General features: G+C 44.3%; 1 protein-coding gene across 1 annotated transcript; it reads left to right on the top strand.

Annotated features, from left to right (window-relative positions):
• Nucleotides 1-20,653, top strand: CD2 (CD2 molecule). The gene is made up of 5 exons (XM_030580835.1): nt 1-118; nt 4,169-4,471; nt 9,242-9,499; nt 16,497-16,619; nt 19,252-20,653. Exons 1-5 carry the CDS (start codon nt 49-51, stop codon nt 19,458-19,460), a joined length of 963 nt encoding a protein of 320 aa, XP_030436695.1. The 5' UTR covers nt 1-48; the 3' UTR covers nt 19,461-20,653.
• Nucleotides 20,654-24,339: the final 3,686 nt, after the last annotated feature.

Below are 24,339 nucleotides of genomic sequence, written 5' to 3'. Positions count from 1 at the left end.
TCATCTCACTGGCCAGGAGCTTTCTTCGCGCAGGGACAGTTTGGAGATATGAAATTGAAAATGAACTTCAGGGGGATTTTTCTAGCCAAGTGTCTGGTTTTATTCTCCTGTGTAAAAGGTGAGTTTGCACCAGCTTTTTGCTCTTTCAGGCTGGCTTTCCTTAAAATTGCACTTAAAGCATTTAAAACGGTGGTAGATTAACACCCAGTTCTTGTACCCAGAGAAGGGTGATGGATATCTTAACAGGGTGCTGAATTAGGCCCATCTACGCCACAATTATAATGGACTCTGGGATCCAGTTCCAATACGGCTATAATTTTCAAGGTGGATGGAACCTATAACTGCGCTGTCCCAGGGTTTCACCCAGTTATGAGAATTTGAGGTGGTCTTGTCCACACGGCACATTTTAAGCCTCTCCCCTGACTCAGTTATAGTTGAGGAGCAAGTTATTACCAGTATGTTTTAGATTATTCCTTTGATAGTGCTTTTAATATAGAAATGTATAAGCAAAATTAAACGTGACTGATCCCATCTCTGCCACATAGCATCTACTCAAAGCTAAATAGCGAAGCTTGGGGCAAGATGGATGATCTGATAAAAATCCTTGGATCTTATCTAAATATCATGGGCCACATTCTTCCCTGGTTTAACTCTACTTAAAATCCAAGATGAATTTGGCTCCTTGTCTCTAGAAGAATTATCGCTATTGCCAGAGCAAGTGCAGTGCAAATAAATAATTTAAAAAGTATTACACAACCCTCTGAATGGTAGCTAGCCCTTATGAAGCTGCAAAGATCAGATACTTGGGGAACTGGCAATGGGACCTTTAGGGTAAAATCCTGGCCCCGATCCTTGGCCATTGACTTTAATAGAGCCAGGATTTCACCCTAAAACTCTTAGGGCTTGATCCTGCAAAGTTGTCAGCATTCTGTCCCCAGTCCAGGCAAAGCTCTTAAATATATGCTTCACTTTCAGCATACGAGTAGTCCCACTGACTTCAAAAGAACTATTCACGTGCTTGGATTGAAGCCTGTACTCAAATGCTTTGCTGTTGGAGGCAGAGTGCTCATGTCCTTGTAGGATCGAGCCTTCATTGTTAAGCACATGGCCTCACTTTTACCATTGGTAAAATGAAGATAATGATATCTACCTTACTTTGCAAAGTGCTATAAGATCTCTTAGCTAAATAAAATAACAATAGCCTTCAGTCTGGGGGAACCCACAACCTGAGCTTGTTATTATAATATGTATAATAAACTTTGTAAATGGTTTTAGCTTCAGTCTAACAATCCTTTATCTGACACATATTAATATAGGTAAGTGTCAGCATGGAGTTTTTCCTACCGCCCTCAATGAAGCTGTTGCATTTTTTTTGTAACCCTATTCAAGAGCGACTTCACTGTGTGGACCCATTGCTCTTTTCTAGTAACAAACATTTTATTAAAGGGAAACAGAACTGTTGACAGTGCCAAGTATTTTTTGCAAAGGAATATTAACAGAAAGGGTGATAAATACAAATGATCATACGATAGGGTGGGGTCGGTCTAGCTTGTAAGTTACCAATATGTATGTACCTAATGTGTTATTTCAAGTTATAGCAATTCTTTTTTTAAAACTTTTTAATCTAAAAATTTAGTTGCAATTTTGGCTTATAGATTAGAACAAGTAGTAGTGGATTCCTTACACAAGAACCATTCATGAATAACCGGAATAAATCCAACAGTCGATGCTTTATGATGGTTGTTTAATGTTTCCTATGTGCAAGGACTAGATAAATAAGGAATATATCCTTGCTATGGACTTAAAACAGACTCTTGATTTCCTTGAATGGCTCTATTTGTTTAATATGTTTGAAACTTTAAAAGTGAATCCTACTTTACCCTCTGAGAAAAGAATTATCAGTGCAGCTCCTTTTAGATCACTGCAGGTGAATCATCCCATCCTCTTTGTGACTGCAACTGACCAGTCTGTCGCTAAATTCTGATTGCTCTGTCATTTGCAGAGTATTTCAGTTGGCACTATCAACAAATATTGTTTCATTGTCTATCCAGAGGACTTAATGTTGTTTGTTTGGGATGCTCAGACTTCTGCTCCAATGATTCGGGAGATCAAGCAAACTTTTAAAGACCTATCAGGACTGTCTGTCAATTGGAATACTATTGAGCTTTCCTTCCTCAGGATTTTGATCAACTTTTCCTTCATCTACACATGCAAAATATAAATGATAGTATATGCACTACAAATAATAATGAGTAGTAATAACTCTAAATATCTGGGAGTAATTCTGAGGAGTAGCAAGTATCTGAATTACATTTTTTTTTCTTTGTCAAAAATGCTGCAGGTTTTACAAAGGGCTTTGGTGCTCCTGTTAACACTTATTGGGAGAACGAATATTATTAAAATAGTTACACTTCTAAGAGTGAGTGATTTCAGAATGTGCCATTAGAAATGCTGAATGCTTTTTAAGAAACTTGATAACTCAATAATAGCTTCCCTTTGGGCTGGCGGATGCAGTGCATGAAACTCTTCATCCTCTCACAGGCTCTAATGGGCCATCTCTCTCAGATGTCTCAAATAATTATTTTGCTGAACAAGCATGATAGTCTAATTTTTTTTGACTCCAATATTACTGTTTCACAAAGCAGCAATTAGTTTTCAGTTTTCCTCGCTGTGATGTATTTTATCATACTCTAGATCTAATGAAAACTTTATAATAAAGGATTATAATAATAGATTTATAAACCTAGTTTCTCTCTATGGGGAAAAGAACTTACAATGTGTAAAATTAATTCAGCGTAGCTCACCATGCCTACCAGTATAGCTTTATCCCATAGATTAGAGGGGAATTAATTTAGCAAATGGAAGATTGAAAGTTTTTTGCTGTTAGTTAATTTATTGTATTTGAAACTTACAAGCATGTATTTAACCTGTCTGTTTCAATATTATTTATCAACTTGCTTATGTGGTATAGACTAAGAATCCACACAAATGTTTGTGTGGAGTCAGCTTCTCTTTTGAAGTCACCTTCAGCTCTAAAACCCAATCTGCTATTACTATTCAGTATTCAGAGGCTGTGATTTTTAGATTTAGATTCAGTTTGAGATAAATGGACATGAGATTTTGTGACAGAACATACCATGGGAAGATAAATGGTTCTTGATATGTAACAACATAGGTAAAGGCTGTCTAGCCTTATTCTTATTAATAATACCAATATTTAGCCCTTATGTGACCGCTAACATCTTCAAGCACTGAACAACCACTTGCAGTAGCACCCCTGTGAACTGGGTATTATCTGTTTTGCAAAGGGAACCAAAGTCAAAGGTGACCTGAAAAGAGGGGAAAAGCCTGCCTTTGGGCCTGTGTTTATCAGGGGATGGTACCCATGAAAGAGAGCTCTTGGAGGGAGGGAGTGTATCCTTCTGGTCACAGCCATGCAGGAGGGAGGACCTCTTCACTCCCACCTCTGTCACTCACTCACTCACTCACTGTGTGACCTCAGGCAAGTTGCTTAGGCCAAGATTTTGAAAAGTGACTAATGATTTTCAGTGTTCAACTCAAGACACATTAAAGGAGGCTGATTTTTCAGAAATAGCTGAACAGCTGGTCTTTAACCTGTCTCAAGTTTAAATTGAGACACTCAGGATCACTGGTCACTGGAAAATTTTGGCCACAGGTCTGAATTGTCAGAAGCATTTTGAGTAATTTTGGCTGCCTCAGTTGTGGGTGCTCATCTTGAGGCACATACAACACAACCTGATTTGCAGAGGAAATGCGTGCTCACAAGCCTTATTGACTTGGAGCTGCAGGTGCTCGGTGCCTTTGAAAACCAGCCCGAGGGGTCTTAAAATGACCACCTCTGAAACCAAGGTACCTCTAAGGGCACTTCTGAAAATTTGGCCCAGAACTTCTGTGTTCAGAATTAAAATGGGCTGTTTGGGAAGCTTAACTAACTAATGTTCAGGAGTTGCTCTGAGGGCCTGAGATGCAAGCAGCTTCATAAATGCCCACCCTTATTAATGAGGAGTGGTTTGGGAAATAAGGGAAAAGTGGGGCGTTTAACTTTGTGACCAAGTTATTTAATGCTGCAGTGTCTACTGTTAACACTCATCCATAGATGCTTTGGACAGACACTAATCAGGCTGTATTGTTCTTCCCCTGTTTGAAGGGTCTGCAAACGAAGCACGTAACGAGTATGGCATGCGGGGTGGTTCTGTTTTTTTGAACATTCATAACTTCAAAGTGGAACAGCAACAGGAAGTAATATGGCTCAAAAATTCATTCCGTCTCACGAAAGGCAACAGTTCTGGTGTGAAATATTACAAGGATAAGAACAAGTATGAAATGTTCCCCAATGGAACCCTGAAAATAGACCACCTGGTGGAAGAGGACAGTGGAAATTACAAAGTCACTGTGTACGATGGCATGGGAAATCTGCAAGTGGAGAAGAACTTAATTCTGAGTGTTCAGGGTGAGTCACCTTCCATGTCCCTTCCATCATAGCTGGGTGAGCCTCCTTGTTCCCATTCTCGTCTTCTGCTGAATGGGTCTCCATCCTGTTTTCTTGTGGTCTCTAACTTTGTCACGTGGGCTCCTTTTCACTGAAGGGTTGGTTAGCTCTGCTGCATCTATTCCCTTTCTCTGTTCCTGGGTGGGTTCCTCCTTTTCCTCTCTTGCCAAATAAGTCTCCTTGTTCCCTTCTTTCCCTCTGTTCCTGCTGCTCAGTTGCTCTGCTGTCTGATTTCTTCTTTCTCACATCAGCCACAAACTCTTCCAGGCAAACAGACCTGCACTGGTATCGAACAATGGAAGACCTTATCTCAGGTCACACTGAGCCTTTCTTTTGCCACTCAAAATATCCGGAAACCCTGGTGTTTATATCTACATTTGGGAGAGATCAGAGGCTGGGGTCTAACTTGGGGGGAAAAAATGGTGGTAGGACCCTTCGAAGCTCCTTCCATAAATTAATAACCCACTTGAGGCATCAAAATGAGATGCTACTCACTACGTATTGTAGAGATGTTTGAACTGTTTGCATGCTCTGCTGGGCTCGGCTCCCCTAACTGGGGTTCAAATATACCCCTGGGCTCCGCTAAGCTCCTTGAGCTTGTGTTCTCCTCCATAAGACTCACATTTTGGAGCCCAAAAAGACAGCTCATGAGAGTGCTGGTACACGTGCTGCTCCCTAGTTCAAGCCCTGATTTCACAACAGATAGGGAAAACTTTCTTAAGCAGCCATTCAAGGGACTGATATCTCTAGGTTGTTTAACCAGTGAGATGTGGAGCAGAACTGTGCTCTGTACATTCAGAACACTTAGGCAGACTCCTAAAACAGGAGACTGTTGAAAAAAGCCTGATATCTTGCACAAGTTTCTGTAACATGAAGATTTTCCTTCTACAGTACTTTGTTCTCATGACTTGCTTTTGAGCTTACCAGCTTGCTTGCGTGTTTACATCCTGTATGAATGCACTGCTGCATTTGAAGCCTGACAATTAGTAAATGATTCAGTAACTGGCTCCCTATTTATTTGTAATTAACTGGGTCTACTGTTTACTGTTCACCTGTTCCATCCCTTATAAGCAGCGCTGGTTTGAAATTTTTTTGTATTTAGAAAAACTGACAAAATTTTGAATTTTTTAAAAAAGGGGGAGCTGCTTTGGAATTTTTTTCTTGTTTATTGACCAATTATTACAGCTGATTGGAATTTTCTGAATGTTAAGATTTTGATGACACATCTTAAAAATTTTTAAAGAAAAGAAACATGAGCAGAATTTAAAAAAAATTACTATGACACTCATTCCTGATTTTCTACTAACTTGATTTATAAGCTGAAGGAAAAAAATTCAGATATCTTTAATGTTTTAAAAGTTTTTCTTGATCAGGATAATTGCTATTTAGATGGAGGTGACCAGTGTCAACTCAGACATCTTTGACAGCATGAATGACAAACTCTCCTGCTAGACGTTCTTGTGTATGAATACGTGTTAAGATTGCAAAAAGAGGCAACGATCCTGTAAGCACTTAAGCACATGCACCACATTGCTCTTTGGAGTAGCCCCAAAGTGTTCTGTGGCTAAAGTCAAAAGCTAATTAAGGAAGTCTGGCACCCTAGGCCCTCCCACAAGTGTGGCCCCCTGTGGCCACTTTCCTGACTTTGCCTCGCCACACAGAGACAACTGGCTACCCAAGAGCCATCTGCTGGGCTGGTGGGGAGGTCTACCCTTTCAAATTGTGTGGACACCTGCTGCGACTGCCCTAGCAAAGCCCCGGAGGGGTGACCACTCTCAAATCAACACTTCTCTGAGCTATTGTTACAGGCTGCCTGCTGACTCAGAGAGGCATCATTATATCTGTTATACTGATGAAGTGGGTTCTAGCCCACAAAAGCTTATGCCCAAATCAATTTGTTAGTCTCTAAGGTGCCACAAGGATTCCTCATTGTTTTTGCTGATACAGGCTAATACAGCTACCACTCTGAAACCTGTTATACTTGAGTCACGTTTTTCAAAGTTTACAGGTTAGGCATTGGATTGGGGTAGAATTTCTAGCGCAGCCACTGGCTTCCTGTGTGACTTTGATCAAGTGACTTAATCTACCCTGTGCCTCAGTTTCCCAACTGTGAAATGGGGATGTACCTCTTAGGAGTGTTGGGAGAATAAAATCCATTAGTGATGTGAGGTGCAGTGATATGATGGCTATTAGAGTCAGATAGATAGCATAATTATTTTTTAAAGTAAAAGCTTAGTTTCTGGCATCATCATGTGAATCTAGAAATCTGGACCCTAGGCATCTGTCCATAGTGTCTAGAATGTTTCAAGGCTGGATGTCTTTCTGAAATAAGTGCCCGCTCAAACAGAATTTATCAGCATGATGCAGAAATTACTGGGTGAAATTCTATGGCCTGTGTTATACAGGAGGTCAGACTAGATGATCACTATGGTCCCTTTTGGCCCTAAAATCTATTAATAGTGTTTATCCAGCCCTGAGCAATTGCGTAAGTGTTAGCAGGACCGGGGTCATACATTGCACATACACTGTATTCAATGGATGGATTATAACGCTTGCTCAGTAGTTAGTTATAGTTGAAGTGCAGTACTCTGAGAAATGACTGAGTGTAAACTAGCATTGAGGGTTTCCAGGCTTTTTGCAATGACTGATAGAATTTGCTCAGCGTAAAAGTAAAAAGTTGCTTCTCTCCCTCCCCCTGCCACTGCAACTGATGTGCCTGCAACGTCAACCTGGACTCAGAGTCCAGGTGGGCTCTTTCTGGCTCATGTACCATTGCCAGTAATAGAGATTCCGCAAGGGGAGCTCCATTACCAATTCACTGTGCATAATAGGAAACTGAAACCAGCTTATTCATAGCTTCATTGCCTCCATAGTGCTAAGACGATTTCCAGTCTAATCTACATTCTTATACTGCAGTCATCACTGTCGTATCTGAACGCGTTCCAGCAGTGCGTTAAGCAATGTGACAAAGACCTGGGCTATACACTTAATACATCCCTGTCTGCCATACCTATGATGGTATATTATTATTTTTATTTTTACTGACCTAGTTTTTCCAGTCTTTCCGGTGTCCAGCTCTGAATGAAAAGTTGCAGATGCAGTCGTGCCAGAGCTGCATAGAAGGAGACTATTGTCTCTTTGCTCTATGATATAAAGCCTTCGTGTAAGTCCTCCCCCTCCGTCCCATCCCTCCTGTGCCAACTCCTCCCTGCATAGCCTAGCTTCTCTCCTATAGTAACTGCAATGTGTGTTTGCTTACACTGGACTGCTGGCCTCCTGTATGGAAGAGAGGAAATACTGTGGTCTCCCTATGTGCCAACCAGCCACCTTGCTGTCTGAGAGCCTGCTAGTATATGAGGTATTGGTGGGTGGAGATAGAGCAGCAGTTGATGTTTTGCTCTCCTTGGCTCTTCCCCCTGCTCTGAGCTCAGTTTTCCACGCACAGATCTAGGTGGGAGGTGTTACATCTTTGAGCAGGGTAATAGAGATACAGCTCTGGGTCCGCTCCCTGGTTGCTAATGAGCAGCCACCTCAGCTAGTGCCAACTCTGCTCTGTAAACAACAGAGGGAGGTGGTCAGTGAAGCCTGCAAGTTGACTCCAGGCTCTATATGGATGGAATAGAGTTCCTGTATCCATAGACTCGTGAGAACTGATGTATTGGGAGGGTTTGCAGTCTCCCAAGCTGCAGGATCCCCTAACTCCTCCTACCAGATGGGATGATGCAGCAAAAATTTTGCTGCGGGAAACTGGTAGTTTGCTCCTCCCTTCGGCCATGCCTGAGGGGATTCTCCATGAACTAGAACTATGATAACTCAGACCTCAGTGGTTCAGGAGCCAAATTAGCAATCACCATTACCATACTGTACCATACCATACCATTACAGTAGTGTGAATTCCTTGTTTCTTTACTATAGCAGTGTTCATATTCAAACAGTATGATGGGAAATACACTGTGCGTGTGTGTGTGCGTACTGTATTATTCTCACAGCAAAAACTTAATTGGTTAATAACACAGTAAAAACATTGTGATTGGTTAATAATTAAACCACACAGTGCTTTAATATCCTGTGCTGCAAAGAGCCTCAGGAGACACATTAAAGAGCCATTTGTGGTTCCTGAGCCGCGGTCTGCGGAGGCTCTGTCTATACTGGCACTTCATTAATGTCGTTAAAACTTTTGTGGCTCAAAGGTGTGAACCCCTGCGCCGCCCCCGAATAGCAAACTTTTTAACAACAAAAAGCACTGGAGCTGCTCTCCCAGCGCTGAAGCTACCACCCCTCATTGCGGGTGGTTTTATTCTCTCGCCAGGAGAGCTCTCTCCCACCTATAAAGAGCGGCTACACAGTGCACCTTTCAACAGCATGACTGCAGCGGCCACCATTGTATGGTGCACAGTGTAAACAGCCTGAGCTCAGAGCTAGAGTCATCTGGCCCATTGTGTTTCAAAACAGAATAGGACAAAGGGACTGGGATTCTCTCTCTAAATAAACCACGAAACGTTATCTCAAGAAAAAACACTCTACAGATCTGTAGGGAGGGAACTGAATATCTGTGTTTCAGATTAATTTGCCCCATATCCTTTCACAGGATCATTTTGTTATGTTCTGCCCATGCCTCTAAAATCCTTCCATGTTCCTTTGTATTATTCTGTGGATCTTGCCTGTCCTAACAATGAACTTTTTAAAATTAGAAATCTTCACAGACTGATTGCCTCTTTTATTCTCTTTCAGAAATGGTCTCTAAACCAGAAATCAAATGGACATGTTCACAAAAACTCATAAATGTGACATGTGAGGTGAAACAGAAGAATAAATTTGCTTTTCGCTTGCTTCAAAATAACCGGCTGCTCTCTGTCGGGCCAATCGATGCAAATGGCACATGGAAGATTGAATATCGACCCAAGACCAAAATCCTTACTGCAAAGTTCCTATGCGAAGTTAAAAATGACGTTAGCCAAAAAACTACTGATCAGGAAATCAAATGTTCAGGTACAAAGTCTATATTGTGAAAAGGTCTCCAAATCACAGCCCACAAAGAGTTACAAACATACAGCTGTCGCCAGGGTGCTGATTCTAAAATAGTGTCAGCCCAATAAAATAACTAAGGGAATTGACATGCAGTAGGTTTTATGCAGTGCTACACAGCAGGAAGCAAAAAAACACCCCCACCGCCCCAGCTATTCTTCTTTATTATTTCTACAGCACCAATAGTATCAATTGCACTGCACAGACCATTACAACTTCTAGAATGTTTCAAGGCTGGATGTCTTTCTGAAATAAGTGCCTGCTCAAACAGAATTTATCAGCATGATGCAGAAATTACTGGGTGAAATTCTATGGCCTGTGTTATACAAGAGGTCAGACTAGATGATCACTAGGGTCCCTTTTGGCCCTAAAATCTATTAATAGTGTTTATCCAGCCCTGAGCAATTGCGTAATTTTAGTTGGGTAGAATAAAATTACCCAAGTTGAAAATTAGTCAGGATGTCCGTTAACACCCTACAGTTCCAACGAATTGGCCTGATTCTCCCCTCTCTTAATCCAGATTTACACTGTACACCTTCATGACTTCATTGACGTCAATAGAATTGCTCTTGATTTACACCAGTGTAAGGCTGTGCCTACATTACAGGTGGTACAGTGCCATAGCTGTAGTGCTGCAGCGGTGCCACTGTAGTGTAATGGTGTAGATGTTTCCTACAGTGATAGAAGGGTTTTTTCCCATCACTATATTTAATCCACCTCTCAGAGAGGCAGTAATGAAGTTGACAGAAGAATTCTTCCATGGACTTAGATGCATCTATGCTGGGGGTTAGGTCGACTTAACTACGGTGCTCAAGGCACAAAACTTTTCATGACCCCAAGCAACATATTTAGGTCAATCTCGTTTTTTAACAAGTTAGGTTGCCCCAGCTATGTCACTCAGAGGGTTTAACCCCCCACACTGTAGACAGCGCTAGGTTGACGGAAGAATTCTTCCATCGACCCAGCTACCCATGCCAATGGGAGAACATTTCCCTTCAGCATAGGTAGTGCCCATGCTGAAGTGCTATTGGGGGTGCTGGAGCTGTGCTGCTGCAGTGTTTTGAGTGTAGACAAGCCCCAAGTGACAGGAGAATTAGATGCAAGGAATTCTTGATCTCTTTCACCCTTGTATCTACGAAGTCAGTGGGGCCATAGTGGTGGATGGATTCTTTTGATAGAAAAACTGGATGTGCTGATTGTGCTATTTAACATGTGCATACAAAGCATGGGCTTCCTTTGCAGTGAGCTTTTGGGAAATTAACCATATTTTAGAAGTTGACTGGCTTAAATGAGCAATCAAGTACACTAGGCCTCAGGTGTAGATTTTCTTAAAGGGAAAAGGTTTTTACAAAACTTGATATTCCTAGAAATGTTGTTATGAAACTTTAGGGGGGAAAAAGTCTCTGGAAAATTTATTTGTTTGAATTGAAGCTGTATCCTGCAGTGTTGGGGAGGCAAGCCCAGCAGCATTAGGCTAGTGTGCATTCAGTGAAACACACCTGAAACTGACCAGTCTTTTCTTTAATTGTCCAACTTGGGTAAAATGCAAGAAGTCAACAAATGAAAAATGAATCAGATCTCCAAAATCCTTTCACTTTTAATAATCTAAAGCGTCAATAGAAAAATGGTTAAAAACTAAATTTTATTACCTATGTGTTATTTTTAGTCTTTTTTAAAAGTAATACCTGAACTGCTTTGTTGGCTTCCCACCTGCGTGAAGTCCTGTGGCCCGTGTTATTCAGGAAGTCAGACTAGACGCTCAGAATGGGCCCTGCTGGCTTTATAGTCTATGAATCTCCATTTATGCAATTAACTCTCACATGTTCTCTTTGACCTGTTAATCTAGGCATCTGGCACCTTCAGCCGCCAAGCAGTTTAACAGTAACATAAGTAAAACTGTAGGTTTCTAGAACCTGATTATCATACTCATTACAATGGGAACAGTGCTGCAGGCTTTACCCTTCTAGTTTTGCCAGAGTCACAGCAGCAGAACTGGGCATTTACAGCTATTACAAAAGAATCATATACTCTAAATTAGAGATCCCAAAGGTTAAATCATCACTATTGACTATCCATTGACCAGTGACTCTGCATTATGTGCTGCATGGTATATGGCTGAAGATATAGAGTCAAATTCTCTACAGAATTAACTCCTTTGGCTTCAGTGAAGTTACTTAAGTAGAGAGTTTGGCCCATTTGCCATACTTCAGTGAGTTTATAATCTAGATCTCCGGTCCCCAAACTTTTCAGGGTCACACCCCCCTTTAGTCCGGACACTGCAGTGAGAAGTGCCACTGAAAATCTGCAAATAAATTAAAACCAGTCAGCTTTCAAATGGGGTGAGAAAAGGATCCTACAGTGTGGGACTCACTGCAGTGAAAGGGTGATTGTCTGCCTCCTTCAGACCAGTGGCAGGGTCATGGCCCACCCACTTAGCACCAGGCCCAGCCCAATCTGAGCCTGAGAGGTGGCAGCTCTGCCGTGCCTGGAGCAATGGAAGCAGCAAGAGACTTGTGAAAGTGGGAAGAGGTGGCTCTTCCCACCACCTGCAGAAGAGGAGGCTGCTCCCAGTCACCTTTGGAAGAAAGGGCAGGAGATGTATTCTCACCAGATGCAGTGGGCTCACTCTCTGGGATGGCCCCGCTGGACAGCGCTAGGCAGTTACTGAACCGGGGTGGAGTGTCGCTCTCAGCAAGAACTGGGGCAGGGGTGCTGCCACAGCGGGTCCAGGCTCATTCATTTTCCTGGAGAGCGGGAGCTGAACAGTGGCGGGGAGGCATTTGTGAGACGTGGCATGTAAGTGTGGTGTTGGTGCAAGACTCACTGCTCTAGCACATGTACTCCCAGCAGCAGCTGGGCCAGCTGCCCCAGGACAGCCAAGGCTGCTTCTTCCACAGCTGCAGTGGTTTCCTCTTCCGCTACATCTTGGCTATATGCAGGACCTGAGGTTGCCCCAGCACTTTCCTGAATGTAGCCACCTGCAGTGGGAGGCCAAGCACTTCCAGCTGCTTGAGATGGCATGTCCTCTGGCACAGAGCCAGGGACAACTTCCAGGAGATGCACCCTGCACCGTAATGGCTCCCTCTGCACTGACCAGCCCCTGCCCTTGCTCAGTGATCTGGAGGTGGAGCCATCTGAGGGTGGGGGCACTGCCTCAGCCCCATCCCCGTACCTCCAGCGACCTGTCCTGCCCCTTTATGCAGGAATAGGGAAGTTCTGTCTCCAACCCCCCAGACTTGCTCCAGGGACAGGTCATAGACCATCCACCATAAGTTGGGGCACATCCAATTTCACTCCTAGCTGTACCACCACTTTAGACAGCGTGGTGGCAGCCTGAAAGGGTGAGAGGAGTAGGAGTGCAGATATAAGACTCAAGAAGCAGTTCTCAAAGGTAGCCAGGGATAAGCCTGTTAAATTGACAAGCAAGCATGGGGTGGGTGATCCAAAGATGGAGCCAGTCAGCCAAGGCAGTGTGGAGTTGCTGTTTCTTGCTGTCACATTCATTTGTGTATATTAAATACTTGGACCTTATTGCATGACGTTCATTCTCTCATCACTCAGGGCCAGTCCTCACTGGGTGTAAACTGACAATAATAATTAATGCCTAGCACCAGGGCCGTCCTTAGCTATTCTGGGGCCCTACACAGCCCCGCCCCCCACCGTGGGGAGAGGGGGGTGTGGGGCACCAGGCCTTTGTGGGGTGGGGGCTGGCCCCAGGCCTCCACGGGTGGGCTGGCTTGGGGGGGGGGCAAGGGAACCACCCTCCAGCACTCACCAGTGGCATGGCTGGGGTCAGGTCCCTGCACTTCCTGCTGCTGGTGAGCGCAGCCCCAGCCCTGCTGCACTCCTCAGGGATGGGAAGAGGCTGGGCGGAGGCAGAGCAGGGTGGCTGCTTTGGGGAAGGGGTAGAGTGGGGGCGGGGCACGGCTGGGGCAGGGAAGAGGTGGGGCTGGGGCAGGGCAGGGGCCAGGACCATGGGGAAGAGGCGGGGCACAGGCTGGAGCAGCACACAGTAGCATAGGGCACCAGGAAATTTGGTGACCCAAGTTTCCTTGTGCCCTATGCAGCTGCATACTTTGCATATGGGTAGAGATGGCCCTGCCTAGCACTTGTGTAGGTCTTTTAATCCATAGATCTCATAGCACTTTACAAAGGAGATCAGTGTCATTACGTAGTTTTCATCGACTTCAATGGAGCAATGTTGATTTACATCAGCTGAGGATCTGGCCCTCAGTGTTCTTCATTGTGACTTGGCTGCTGAACTTCATCTGTCAGATATTTAGAGGCTGGGTAGTTTGGAGTACTCCGTCTGTGTTTTTTTTTTCTGTAGCATCAACAGCTAAGAAAAGCATTTATCATAGAGGTCTTGAAGAAATATGTAGCACAGATGTTGTCATATCACAAGAAAGTTAAAAAAACACATCACAGGTTTCTTCCTATGCAGGTTAGAACCATGGGTGATGTGGGTGGGGGGAGGGGTCAGCTGTCCCCATCACATTAAAAATTCTTCTGGTTCAGTTAATCCTTCTTCCCAACTATGGGAGAAAGTGTGGCCTAGTTGACAGAGCACCGGACAAGGACTCTGTAGACTTGTAATCTATTCCTAGCTCTGCCACTAGCCTGCTAGGGGACCTTGGGCAAGTCACTTCACCTCTCTGTCACTCCATTTTCCCATCAGTAAAATGGGGATAATGATACTGACCTACTGAGATCTATGGATGAAAAGCAATATATAAGAGTTCAGTATTATTATTACTTGAATCTCTTGTTTTAACTGGGTTACTTACAGGTGCCACTTTGCAACCCAAATAATACTGATAATGATGATGATAATTGTATAAGTTTTTTTTTTTTTTGGAAGATCACAAAGCACTTCACAGACACTAAGAAATTAAGCCTTGCAGCATGCCAGCCTGAAGTAAATATTATCACATCCATTTTACAAGAGGAGAAGTGGAAGCCCTGGGATAATTAAAGATACATTTCATGACACAAAACTCAAAGTATATACACCTTTTTGCACACACATGCACACTTTCGCATAACCCAATCACCCCATTTTGTGAGCAAAACTTCGGATTTGCAAGTTGAAGTGGGGCTTTCCGGTATCTCTTATATGATCCAGTGCCCCGTATGTGCACACATTTGGGAGAGTTGTGTGCAAACATGAATGTGTGCGCACATTTTTGTATGTTTACAGACCTTGAACCTCCCTTTCTGCAAATTCTATGCCAAGTATCTATCTTGACTATATGGGCAAAGAGGCTGGGGCCAGTAAGGAAATCCTCTTCCACAGGGACTAGACCAACTGTAGAACTGCTCCGCGGGGGCTTCTCCAGCCTGATCCCCTTCCCTAACCTGGGCATGGAGGGAGACTGTGGTGCATCTCTGGGGGATATAATTTAACCCGGGAGCCCAGCCTACAGAGGAGAATTGAAGCAGGAAGTACCTGAACTAAAATTCCCATGGGGCTCCGAGGTGCCACTTCTGAACTCAGCTATTTCAGTTGTCAGCCAAAATATTTCCAGTTATGATTTTTTGAAAAGTCATAATTTTCAGTGAGGAGAAAACACAACGTCAGGCCAGCTCTATGTAGAATCTACTCCACATTAGGGATTTGTGCATCAGTATAGGTGCAAAAATCTCTAATGCCCACAAGCTGTAAGTGGTAAAGGTTTGTAATGTGCACTGGTTTGGTATTCAGGGGCTGTGCAAAGCAAGTCTAAGTGACACACTGATGGGATAGAAGAGGACTGTGTTTTACACCTTCCACTTGGTTGCCTTACCTGCCACCTACTTTTCTTTTGTCCACTGGGCACAAGTTCTGAAGTCCTTATGCAGATACAACCGTAATCGACTTCAATGGGAGTTCTGCCCAAGGAAGCACTGAGTCAAGTTTTGATCCTCAGTATGTAAATGATACTCGTTTGCACATCCATTGAAGACAAAAATCAGTGCACGTTACTGTACTTCACATATTTTTTGGCCAACTTACCCCCAATGAGCAACTTTACATTTGTGTTGAATTTAGTCCCCCTCAGCCCCCTCTTCTGAAAGGGCCTGCTCTTGAATGATACAATCAAATAGACATTCCAGATGCAGAGGGGTGTTCCCAAAGAGATGTGGTGCTGGAGCGGGGAAGTGGAGATACAAGCAAGTCTATTTGGCTAAAATAAGGAACAATCCCATCAACCTTCACCCTCAGATCAAACCAAACTTTTGTTTTGAGGCTACATAAAGTCTGGTTAGTTTTTTTTTGTTTCTTCACTATTGTTAATTATTGTGTAGCACTTGTTTCGAGTTCCAGCCAAAGCTAGAAGAGCAAGCTCTGAAATACCACAAGACAAGCTGTTCTCACAGTATTTCCGGCCCTATTTCCAGCTCCTGAAAAAGTCTGTTTTTTGGTCAGACTCTGAGTCCTACTTTCGCCCAGTCAAAGCATTTTGAAAGTCCTTAAAAGGCCAGAAGGGCATTCAGATCTTTGTGTGTCAATATAGAACAAGACTTTTGAGGTTTGACACCTATTGTGCTTAAGTAAAACTCCTTGGCAAGCCTGTGAATTCTGCCTCAAACTTTCCCTAGAATTTTCATCAAACAAAGCACATCATACACACATTTCATAACTCTGTTTCATGAAAAAATTCTCCTTCCCACCAAGTTTTCTGTGACCATAAATTAGTGGTTTAGCCTTGTTTGTGCCTCAATTCCCCCCTCTGTAAAATGGGGATAATAATACTGAACATTATCTCAGACGGGTGTTATGAGTCTTAATTTATTGTTTGTGAAAATGCTTTGAGATGCTGGGACAAAAGATGCTATATAACTAGGTTTTCATATCATCATCGTTATCCATGTCATAAGCTTCACATGTGTACGTCCTCCAGATCACTGGGACCAAATTCCAGACTTTGGAGTTTTATTCTCTCCCTGTGACATCTCCTCCTTTTTCTCTCTGAGCTAGGGCCGCTGGACATTGTTCTCATTGGGAGCATTGCAGGAGGTGCAGTTGTCTTTGTCATCTTTTTGGCACTGCTGATTTACTGTATCAAGAAGAAGAGAGCAGAAAGATATGAAGAAGAACAGGGTAAGCACTTGAAACTTTCATGTTGCTGTATGACCACTTAAAATCTCATAGTTCTTTCCACAAACTGCTCAGAGATAGTGAGAGAAAGAACTGAGTTTTGTTACAGTGTAATTCTACACTTCAATTGCCAGTTTTAATCTTGGTTTCAGAGTAGCAGCCGTGTTAGTCTGTATCCACAGAAAGAACAGGAGTACTTGTGGCACCTTAGACATTAACAAATTTATTTCAGCATGAGCTTTTATGAGCTACAGCTCACTTCTTCGGATGCATAGAATGGAACACACAGACAGGAGATATTTATACATAGAGAGAACATGATAAGGTGGATGCATACTTCCACCTTTTCATGTTCTCTGTATGTATAAATATCTCCTGTCTGTGTGTTCCATTCTATGCATCCGGAGAAGTGCGCTGTAGCTCACGAAAGCTCATGCTGAAATAAATTTGTTAGTCTCTAAGGTGCCACAAGTACTCCTGTTCTTTTTGTAGTTTTAATCTTGGTTTCTGATGGTTGTTTTTTAACACGACAGTACTATTTTCAAGGACTATTATTTACCAGTGAGGGGAGAACAGACTGTCCAAAAGCTTGTCTCAGAGAAGCATCCATCATTATTTGAATATCCTTAATTTAGAGATAAGCTTGAGAATCTCACCAACACACTTTCTCATTAACTTATATATATGTAAAGGCAATCAATACCACGAATTGCATTTGAAATGTAGGCATGCCTAGAGAGTGATTTGGGGTGCCTCCATTTTTTTGGCTATGCAGCCTGAGACACTGTAAAGAGACCAGATTTTAGAAAGTACAGAGCATAAGAGAGAAGTTTTGTTGTTGTTTGTTCATCCTCTAAAAATCAGGCCCTGTTAAAGTGTCTCAACTTGGGCACTTTAACACAGAGGTATGTAAAATTCACTGGTCATTTTTGAAAATTTAGACTGAGTTTTAGTTTTGGTGGTCACAGAAAAAGAAGAAAAGGTATGTAATGAGAGAAACTGAATTCAAGAATACAACAGAAATATTGGCTATAAATAATTAATAAAATCATCATTACAGGCAAATCACATCATTATGGTGAACAGGGTTTAACTAGGTCCTACATGCTCATGAGATGTTTTCATGGTGTGATTGGCTTGACCAGCAACAGGGAGGACCATAAATCTCCCAATAGCCTTTCCTTGGAATATATCCAGTCCAACTTTGCAGATCTGAGAGGTGTGGACAGTTCTGCAACTGAATGTTTAGTTGCTCATCTGAACCAAACCCAAACTCCAGACCTTAGAAAACTAAGACATGTTAGAACATGACCTTGAGCAGTCATGAACATAAGAACAGCCACACTGGTTGAGACCAATGGTTCATCAAGCCCAATATCCTGTCTTCCGATGGTAGCCAATGCCAGGTGCCACAGAGAGGATGAACAGAATAGGCAATCAAGTGATCCATCCCCTGGCACCTGCTTCTAGCAAAGAGTCTGTTTTAGTTACCATGTTTCATTAACTTTGTGCCCTAGCAGTTAGTGTAGACAGGGACTGCTGTGTTTAACATCCTGCCAGCTGGTCAGGGATAACCCTACTGGAATCAAAGATTTACCCATGATCCATTGACACGATGTTAAAACTGGCTTATCCCTTTCCTCACTGAGTGTTAAGGTGCATTTGACTCCATGTTAGTTACCATCAAGGTAGCCAGGTCCTTTGGAATGGTTCGATAGAAGTTTAGGATCAGTTCAGTATCTGAGCCACTGGGTCACTCGGTCCTTAAATCAAACCATACATGGTCACTGGCCTTTCAGAAATGGTAAAAAGTGGCCAAAGACCATTAGTCTACTTCATCTATGTGAAGTACATTTAATACGGTTAAAAGGTACAAGATTGATTGCCCTTGTGTGTGGAGTCCTCTATCTACCTGCAGAACAGCACGGACAGTGGCAGGGCAAACTTTTCTTACACTGCCCCCTACTGATGTGTCTCAACCCTGTCTTCAAGGGATCACCTCCAAAGATGGGAGAGGAGTTCAGTCTCCTTGGCATATTTCCTGCTTGCTGGTAAGCTGTAGTAGTTGTCCAGCAGAGCAGGCACACTGAGATAAGAGGGGATGGAACTGACTGAAATACTCCATGAGCACCGTGACCCCTACCAGCCAACAGATGGGCCATGGGGTAGTCTGTGAGTAGATGGCAAATCCAGGTTTTATTATTTCATTGAAATAAACAGGGTCCCCAACACCATACCACTTAAACATTGCAAGTATTTGACTGCTTGTCAGTGTCCAAGCCTCCTTCCCTAGGTAGTAGCTGTTCCCCATAAATAACAATGCCATATTCCTTTCTGACTGATTTTTTTTTCTTATTGCCCTTCTGTTTTTTATTTCCAAAATATCAGATAACTAAAAGGCACTAGCTTCTGCGTGATATCTCTGCTAACACTAGCCCCCGGCGCAGTGAAAATCTTTGATCCCATTAGAGGAACGGGGCTCAGGAAAGATCTCAGCAGCTTCTTTAACTAAGAGGCACAGGCTGCCCTGCAGACTCCTTCTGTAACCAGCATGGATTATCTTCTGTTTGTTTGTACTGGTGACATGACTCATGCTGAGTCATAAACTAATTACTTGGTGGTTTTGTAATTGCAGATGAAGAGACACAGATGAAAATTCGACAATCAAGCGACGAACCAAAATATCGGGAGCTTCCTAAACCTCCAGTTCACGGTCCCCCAAAGCAGCCACGCCAGCAGCAGAGACTCCCTCCACAGTCTCAAACTCAATACCAGGCAGGGCCTCCCCGGCCCAGGCCACGCACTCAGCAGAAGTCTCCAAGCCACATGAAAGAGCGACTGTAAGCATTTGTCCTGGAGGAACAGAACCTGTCCCATTACTTGCTCTGGTGGGACTTGCCACAAAAATAACCTTGCAAATAGCCAACAATCCCCCAGATTGGCCGCTTTTGTTGTGGAAAATCACTGTCTATACTGAATGGCTGATGAAAAGGCACAACGATGGAGACTTGAAGTCATCACAGGTCATTATCTTGGCCATTTTCTTCAAGTGACTCCATGCTAATGTGGGACATTTAGTCCTGAAATCTGCTTCCTTTTTGTTTCATTTGGTTGTACCTCTCCTTGCCAACTTCTGATCTAATTTATTTTATTTTATTTTAATTTTTTGGGGGGAAGGCTCTAAGACTCTATTGAGATGACTTTCATCACATCTATCTCTTTCTCCCTTTGCCTGCACTCCCACCCAAACACCCCTCTAGTTGTTGCAGCCAGTCATTTGATCACATGGAGAAGAAAATAGCTGTGTTAATTGTAATGAAGGCCTGACATAGTGGAGTGCTGGCAAGAAACTGCAACTTTATTTCTTGGCTACAGTGACATGACCTGGTTCAGGGTTCCCAAGGCAGATGTACCTGTCACGTGACAGGAGTCAGTATCCATTGGTTTGTGAGATTCCTGTAGCACAGTAATATATACTACCAACCAAAACCAAGTAGTCTAATTAATAACTATTTTCTCTGAAGCTTGTTGGCTCTCTCATCCCATGGCCACTTTGTGCTCTCAAAAGAGGCCCAGATTTTGTGGCCAGCGCAGGTACTATGGTTGGTGTGCCACCTGGAGCCAGTCACATGTACCAGAGAGGAGGAATTCACCCTCTTGCTTTTTCTACAATATTACTTGCTTCCAGGAAAATCTGGAAATGCTGCAGTGCTGTCTTCTGCTCCTCTCCCAGAGCTTGTCCACACGGAGGGATTTAGAAGGCCTCATTTACTCTATTTCTGTGAAGGACTTGGTTTAGGGCTGATACCACATAATTCATTTGACATCTGTGTCAGCATTCTGAAAGCAAATAGCCTTGTATTGACGCAGGTCAGGGGACCCAGCGGTTCCAATAACTCTTGCTTTGACAAAGGAGGACATGCTCGGCTGGTCTGCAGTCAGCACCACATGTCTCTGGAACAGTGGGTGTAGTGCAGGAGTTCTCAAACTGGGGGTCTGGACTGTCATGAGCTGTCAGCCTCCACCCCAAAACCTGCTTTGCCTCCAGCATTTATAAGGATGTTACATTAAAAACACATTTTTATATATTTATAAGGAGGGGTTGTGCTCAGAGGCTTGCTATGTGAAAAGGGTCACCAGTACAAAAGTTAGAGAACCCCTGGTGTAGTGGGAAAGACATTCTCGCTTATTCATAGGCAACACATCGGGGAGCATGCGGGGCAAGTGCCCCCCATCCCCATAGATTTTTGCTTGGACTTCAGGGAGGAGGGAAAGGGGCTTTGTCCTTCTCCTGATGGGCCTTCCCCCTGGCATGCTGTGCCTCTGGCAGCTGGGACTGGGTGGGGAGGGAAGGGACGGAGACCAGCCACTTCTCACACCGACCGCTCCGGGTTGCTGCTCTGTGCAGCACAACCACTGCCTGAGAGAGAGCCCAGCTGGGGAGGTGGCGGTGGTAGCCTATTTCCCATCTGGGCCCAGGAGACAGGGACAGGGGCCAAGCAAGCCAGAGTCCCTTTGCTCCCCCTCAGCACATTTCCGGTTTGCTCGGCCCCTGTCCATGGTAGCCAGTCCCAGGCAGGGAGCGAGCTGCTGCCGCTGTCACCTCTCCAGCCTGGCTCTCTCTTCGGCAGCTGTCACGGAGAGCTTCCCCCCCCCCCAGCTAACTCTGGTGGGGCAAGGAGAGCACGGCGACTGTAGGCTGGGTGCAGGGCCGGGGGGGGGGGTGTGCAGGGCCAGGGGGTTGCTGGGCAGAGAAGACATGGGCTGTCATGTGTTCTCCTCCTTTAGATTGTGGCCCCCCAGCATCAGGAGGCACGAGTTGTTCGTGCCTCTTACCTTTGGCGAGTCTCATGACTTCTCTGATTCTCAGGTAGATCAGCTGGGTCAGCAGAGGCCCCATGTTTCTATTTTATTCACTCTATTGTCTGGCTAGTTAAAACAGCCCCTCTGGTGTTAGTGACAGCACACTGAGCATGGGGTAGCGATGGAGAAGTGAGACCCATTCTCAATAGCACGTTGCCTAGAGCTTGCTACTCATGCCATGTAAGGTAGATGAATGTATGGTAGTTCTTTCAAGCTCCGAGTCTCCAATGTATTTGTGTGGTGTTAAAAGGTGTATCCTTATTTCTCGCCACAAATGTGCCCATTTATGACTTTCCAGGTGCAGGGAAGAGACATGTTAGGAGGGAGGCCCCTGCATGTCCTGCCAAGGGGCCAGTTGTTGTACTTTGCTTTTTCCTCAGAAGCTGGTCCACTTGGATGGAAATGTTACTCACGCCAGGCCCAGCTTTCTGCAGTATGTGCTAATGGTTTGACTAGTTTAAGGTTTATTTTTTTGAAATGGCTTGTACTCTATTTTGTGTATGAGATATCAGCCTAGTACTGCATAAATAAAGATTAGAAAGTGGATGATGGAGCTTTAGCTTGTGCTGCTCCTGGTGTTTGGCTATCTAGATTTCACTTACTTATCAATAGGCGGCAAAAGAAGATGTGTGAGCCTCAGTAGCCACAGCACAGAATGACACTGTCATGCTCAACTCTATGCCCCCTTGAGTATCCATGGCCAGCAGAGACAGCGTGGGGGTACTCTGTGTCCAACCCAGCTCCCCATTGTGGGCCCAGTCTGTGTCCTGAGGGGGCATGCTGTTCCTGTCCTGGAGCTCAAGAGGTTTAGCTATGTCCGTTCCTGTCCACCAGAGTAAGTGAAAGGTCCATGTTACGTTCATCCTTGATCGCCATTTATCCCGTGACGGCAGTGGGGGAGATCTTGCATGGGGAGAACTGGGCCACAAGATGGGTGAAAGGTTAATTCTGTGCCCATCCCACATCCCCAGTGATTGGGGAAGAGGTGGGGGGGGGGCTCTGTGCCCATCCTTGATGTCTAGTGCAATTTTGGGATAAAAATGACAAGTAGCTGTAGCATTTGCTTTATGAGCAAGTTATCCCTCAATTTCCCCTCTCCTGTCACTTCTCTCTCAGGGTATTGCCAAAAAATCAAGGTAATTGCAAGGTGAGGTTTGAGTTGGCTCCAGTGGCTGGTGAAGGCTGTCCACTGCTCTGGGGAGAGACCCCTCACTAACATACTTACTGCCTGGGAAGATGGGACCTGGGAGTGCCATAGAAGTGCCCTGTGTATACTAAATGTTAGTGCTGTGCTCGACAATGAGGAAGAGCCTGCTTCAAGTCCAGACTCTCTCGCTCCCTGGGTTGCATGATGTTAGTGTGCAAGCAAAACCACCCTGGTGGCTCTCAGTGCTCGGCCATGCAGGAGAGCTGAGTCTGATACCCTGGTCTCTTGGTACAGGGCTAGGAGCGCTGTTGGGTTTGGTCAACTATCCTAGCAGCAGTGAGTTCTTCATGCTGCCACATGGGAGATCTGGGCTTGATTGCAGTGTCCTCTCCAGAGCTGCTGAGGGCTGGGGCAGCGTGCTCAACCTCTGAGTGAAGTATGTTTCCCAATTAAGTTTGCAAGTTTGTGATGCAGTTGGTTTTTCTAAGACAGCAGTCTGCGGCTCCTCTGTTCTCACTCCAGCCTCTGAGTGCTGCCTGTCACCAGCAGCAAAGGCGAAGACCTGTGAAATAGATCACACTTGGCAGGAAGCGCAGAACCACAGGCTGCATGCGCACCCGATGTTTCCTGTAAATTGCTGCACATCAAGTCATCTCGCCTCATGTCTAGGAGCAGCCCTGGCCTGACACTCCTCACTGACAGAAAAATCCACACAGCTTCATAACATAGAGCACTAAAAAATGGAGGCAAATGGGAGGAGCAGGGGGGGCTAGATCCATCATTATGCTGGTGCCAGCATAGGGGGTTGATACATCTCCTGCAAAGGTGCTGTAGTGCAAGGCTGAATAGGGCCCAATGCACTGGACAGGGAGAGAGTGGAGTCACTGGAAGGGAGGATAACGGGCTCATCCTTTGTCCCTCAGGGCAATCCACTGAAGATGTTGGAAGTGTTTAACAGGTTTCTGCTATAGTGGCTTTCATTCCAAAGCCTCACACTCGCTATGGGCTTCAGCCTTCAGGCTTCTGGACTAGGCCAAACTCCAGTTGACTCCAGTGGGATTTATGCCCGAGTAAGGGCTAAGCAAGGAGTGCAGGATTTGGTCCTAGAGAGATGATTGCATTGAAATGCAGCCACCTCGAGGCTGGAGAACAGAAAGTTACTGGCCTACAGCGCATTGCATGGCAATAGCGGGAGGGGAAATTTTGGTCAAGGTGATCAGGGCAAAAAGTGCTTTGGCAACTGTAACATCTATGAAGAGCAGGCAGGACATCGTTCTTTCAGGACCCATCTTAAATCTCTCGCTGTTCACTGCCTGGGTATTTGAATATTCCTGAGTTCTATACTGAGTGTTACTTGTGTTTTAAAAATTAACTGAACCATTTGAAATGAACCCCTCAAAATGCCTGAGGAATTTCAGCTTTCAACACTCACAAAGGGTATTTCAGATCTGAGTTGTTGGCTTGCTTTGAGCCATACCAAAGAGATGAGACAGTCCTAGCATCTGAGAAAAGTCCCTGGGGCCTTTCTTGGTTCCGCTTTTGCTGCAGTGTCTTTAGGGGGCAACAAGACATGCTCCTCTATCAATGAGTCATTTGTTTGTTGAGGTTGTAGGTTTCCTCATGCTTGCCATAGATGAGCCAGTGAACTGAGTCACCTAATTCACATTGGATCATTGAGGAATCTGGCTAGTAGAGTCATTTTCCAGAGGGAAG

This window comes from Gopherus evgoodei, chromosome 1 (assembly GCF_007399415.2).
Source record: "Gopherus evgoodei ecotype Sinaloan lineage chromosome 1, rGopEvg1_v1.p, whole genome shotgun sequence".
Lineage (NCBI taxonomy): Eukaryota > Metazoa > Chordata > Testudines > Testudinidae > Gopherus > Gopherus evgoodei.
This window is presented reverse-complemented; position numbering and strand designations above follow the sequence as displayed.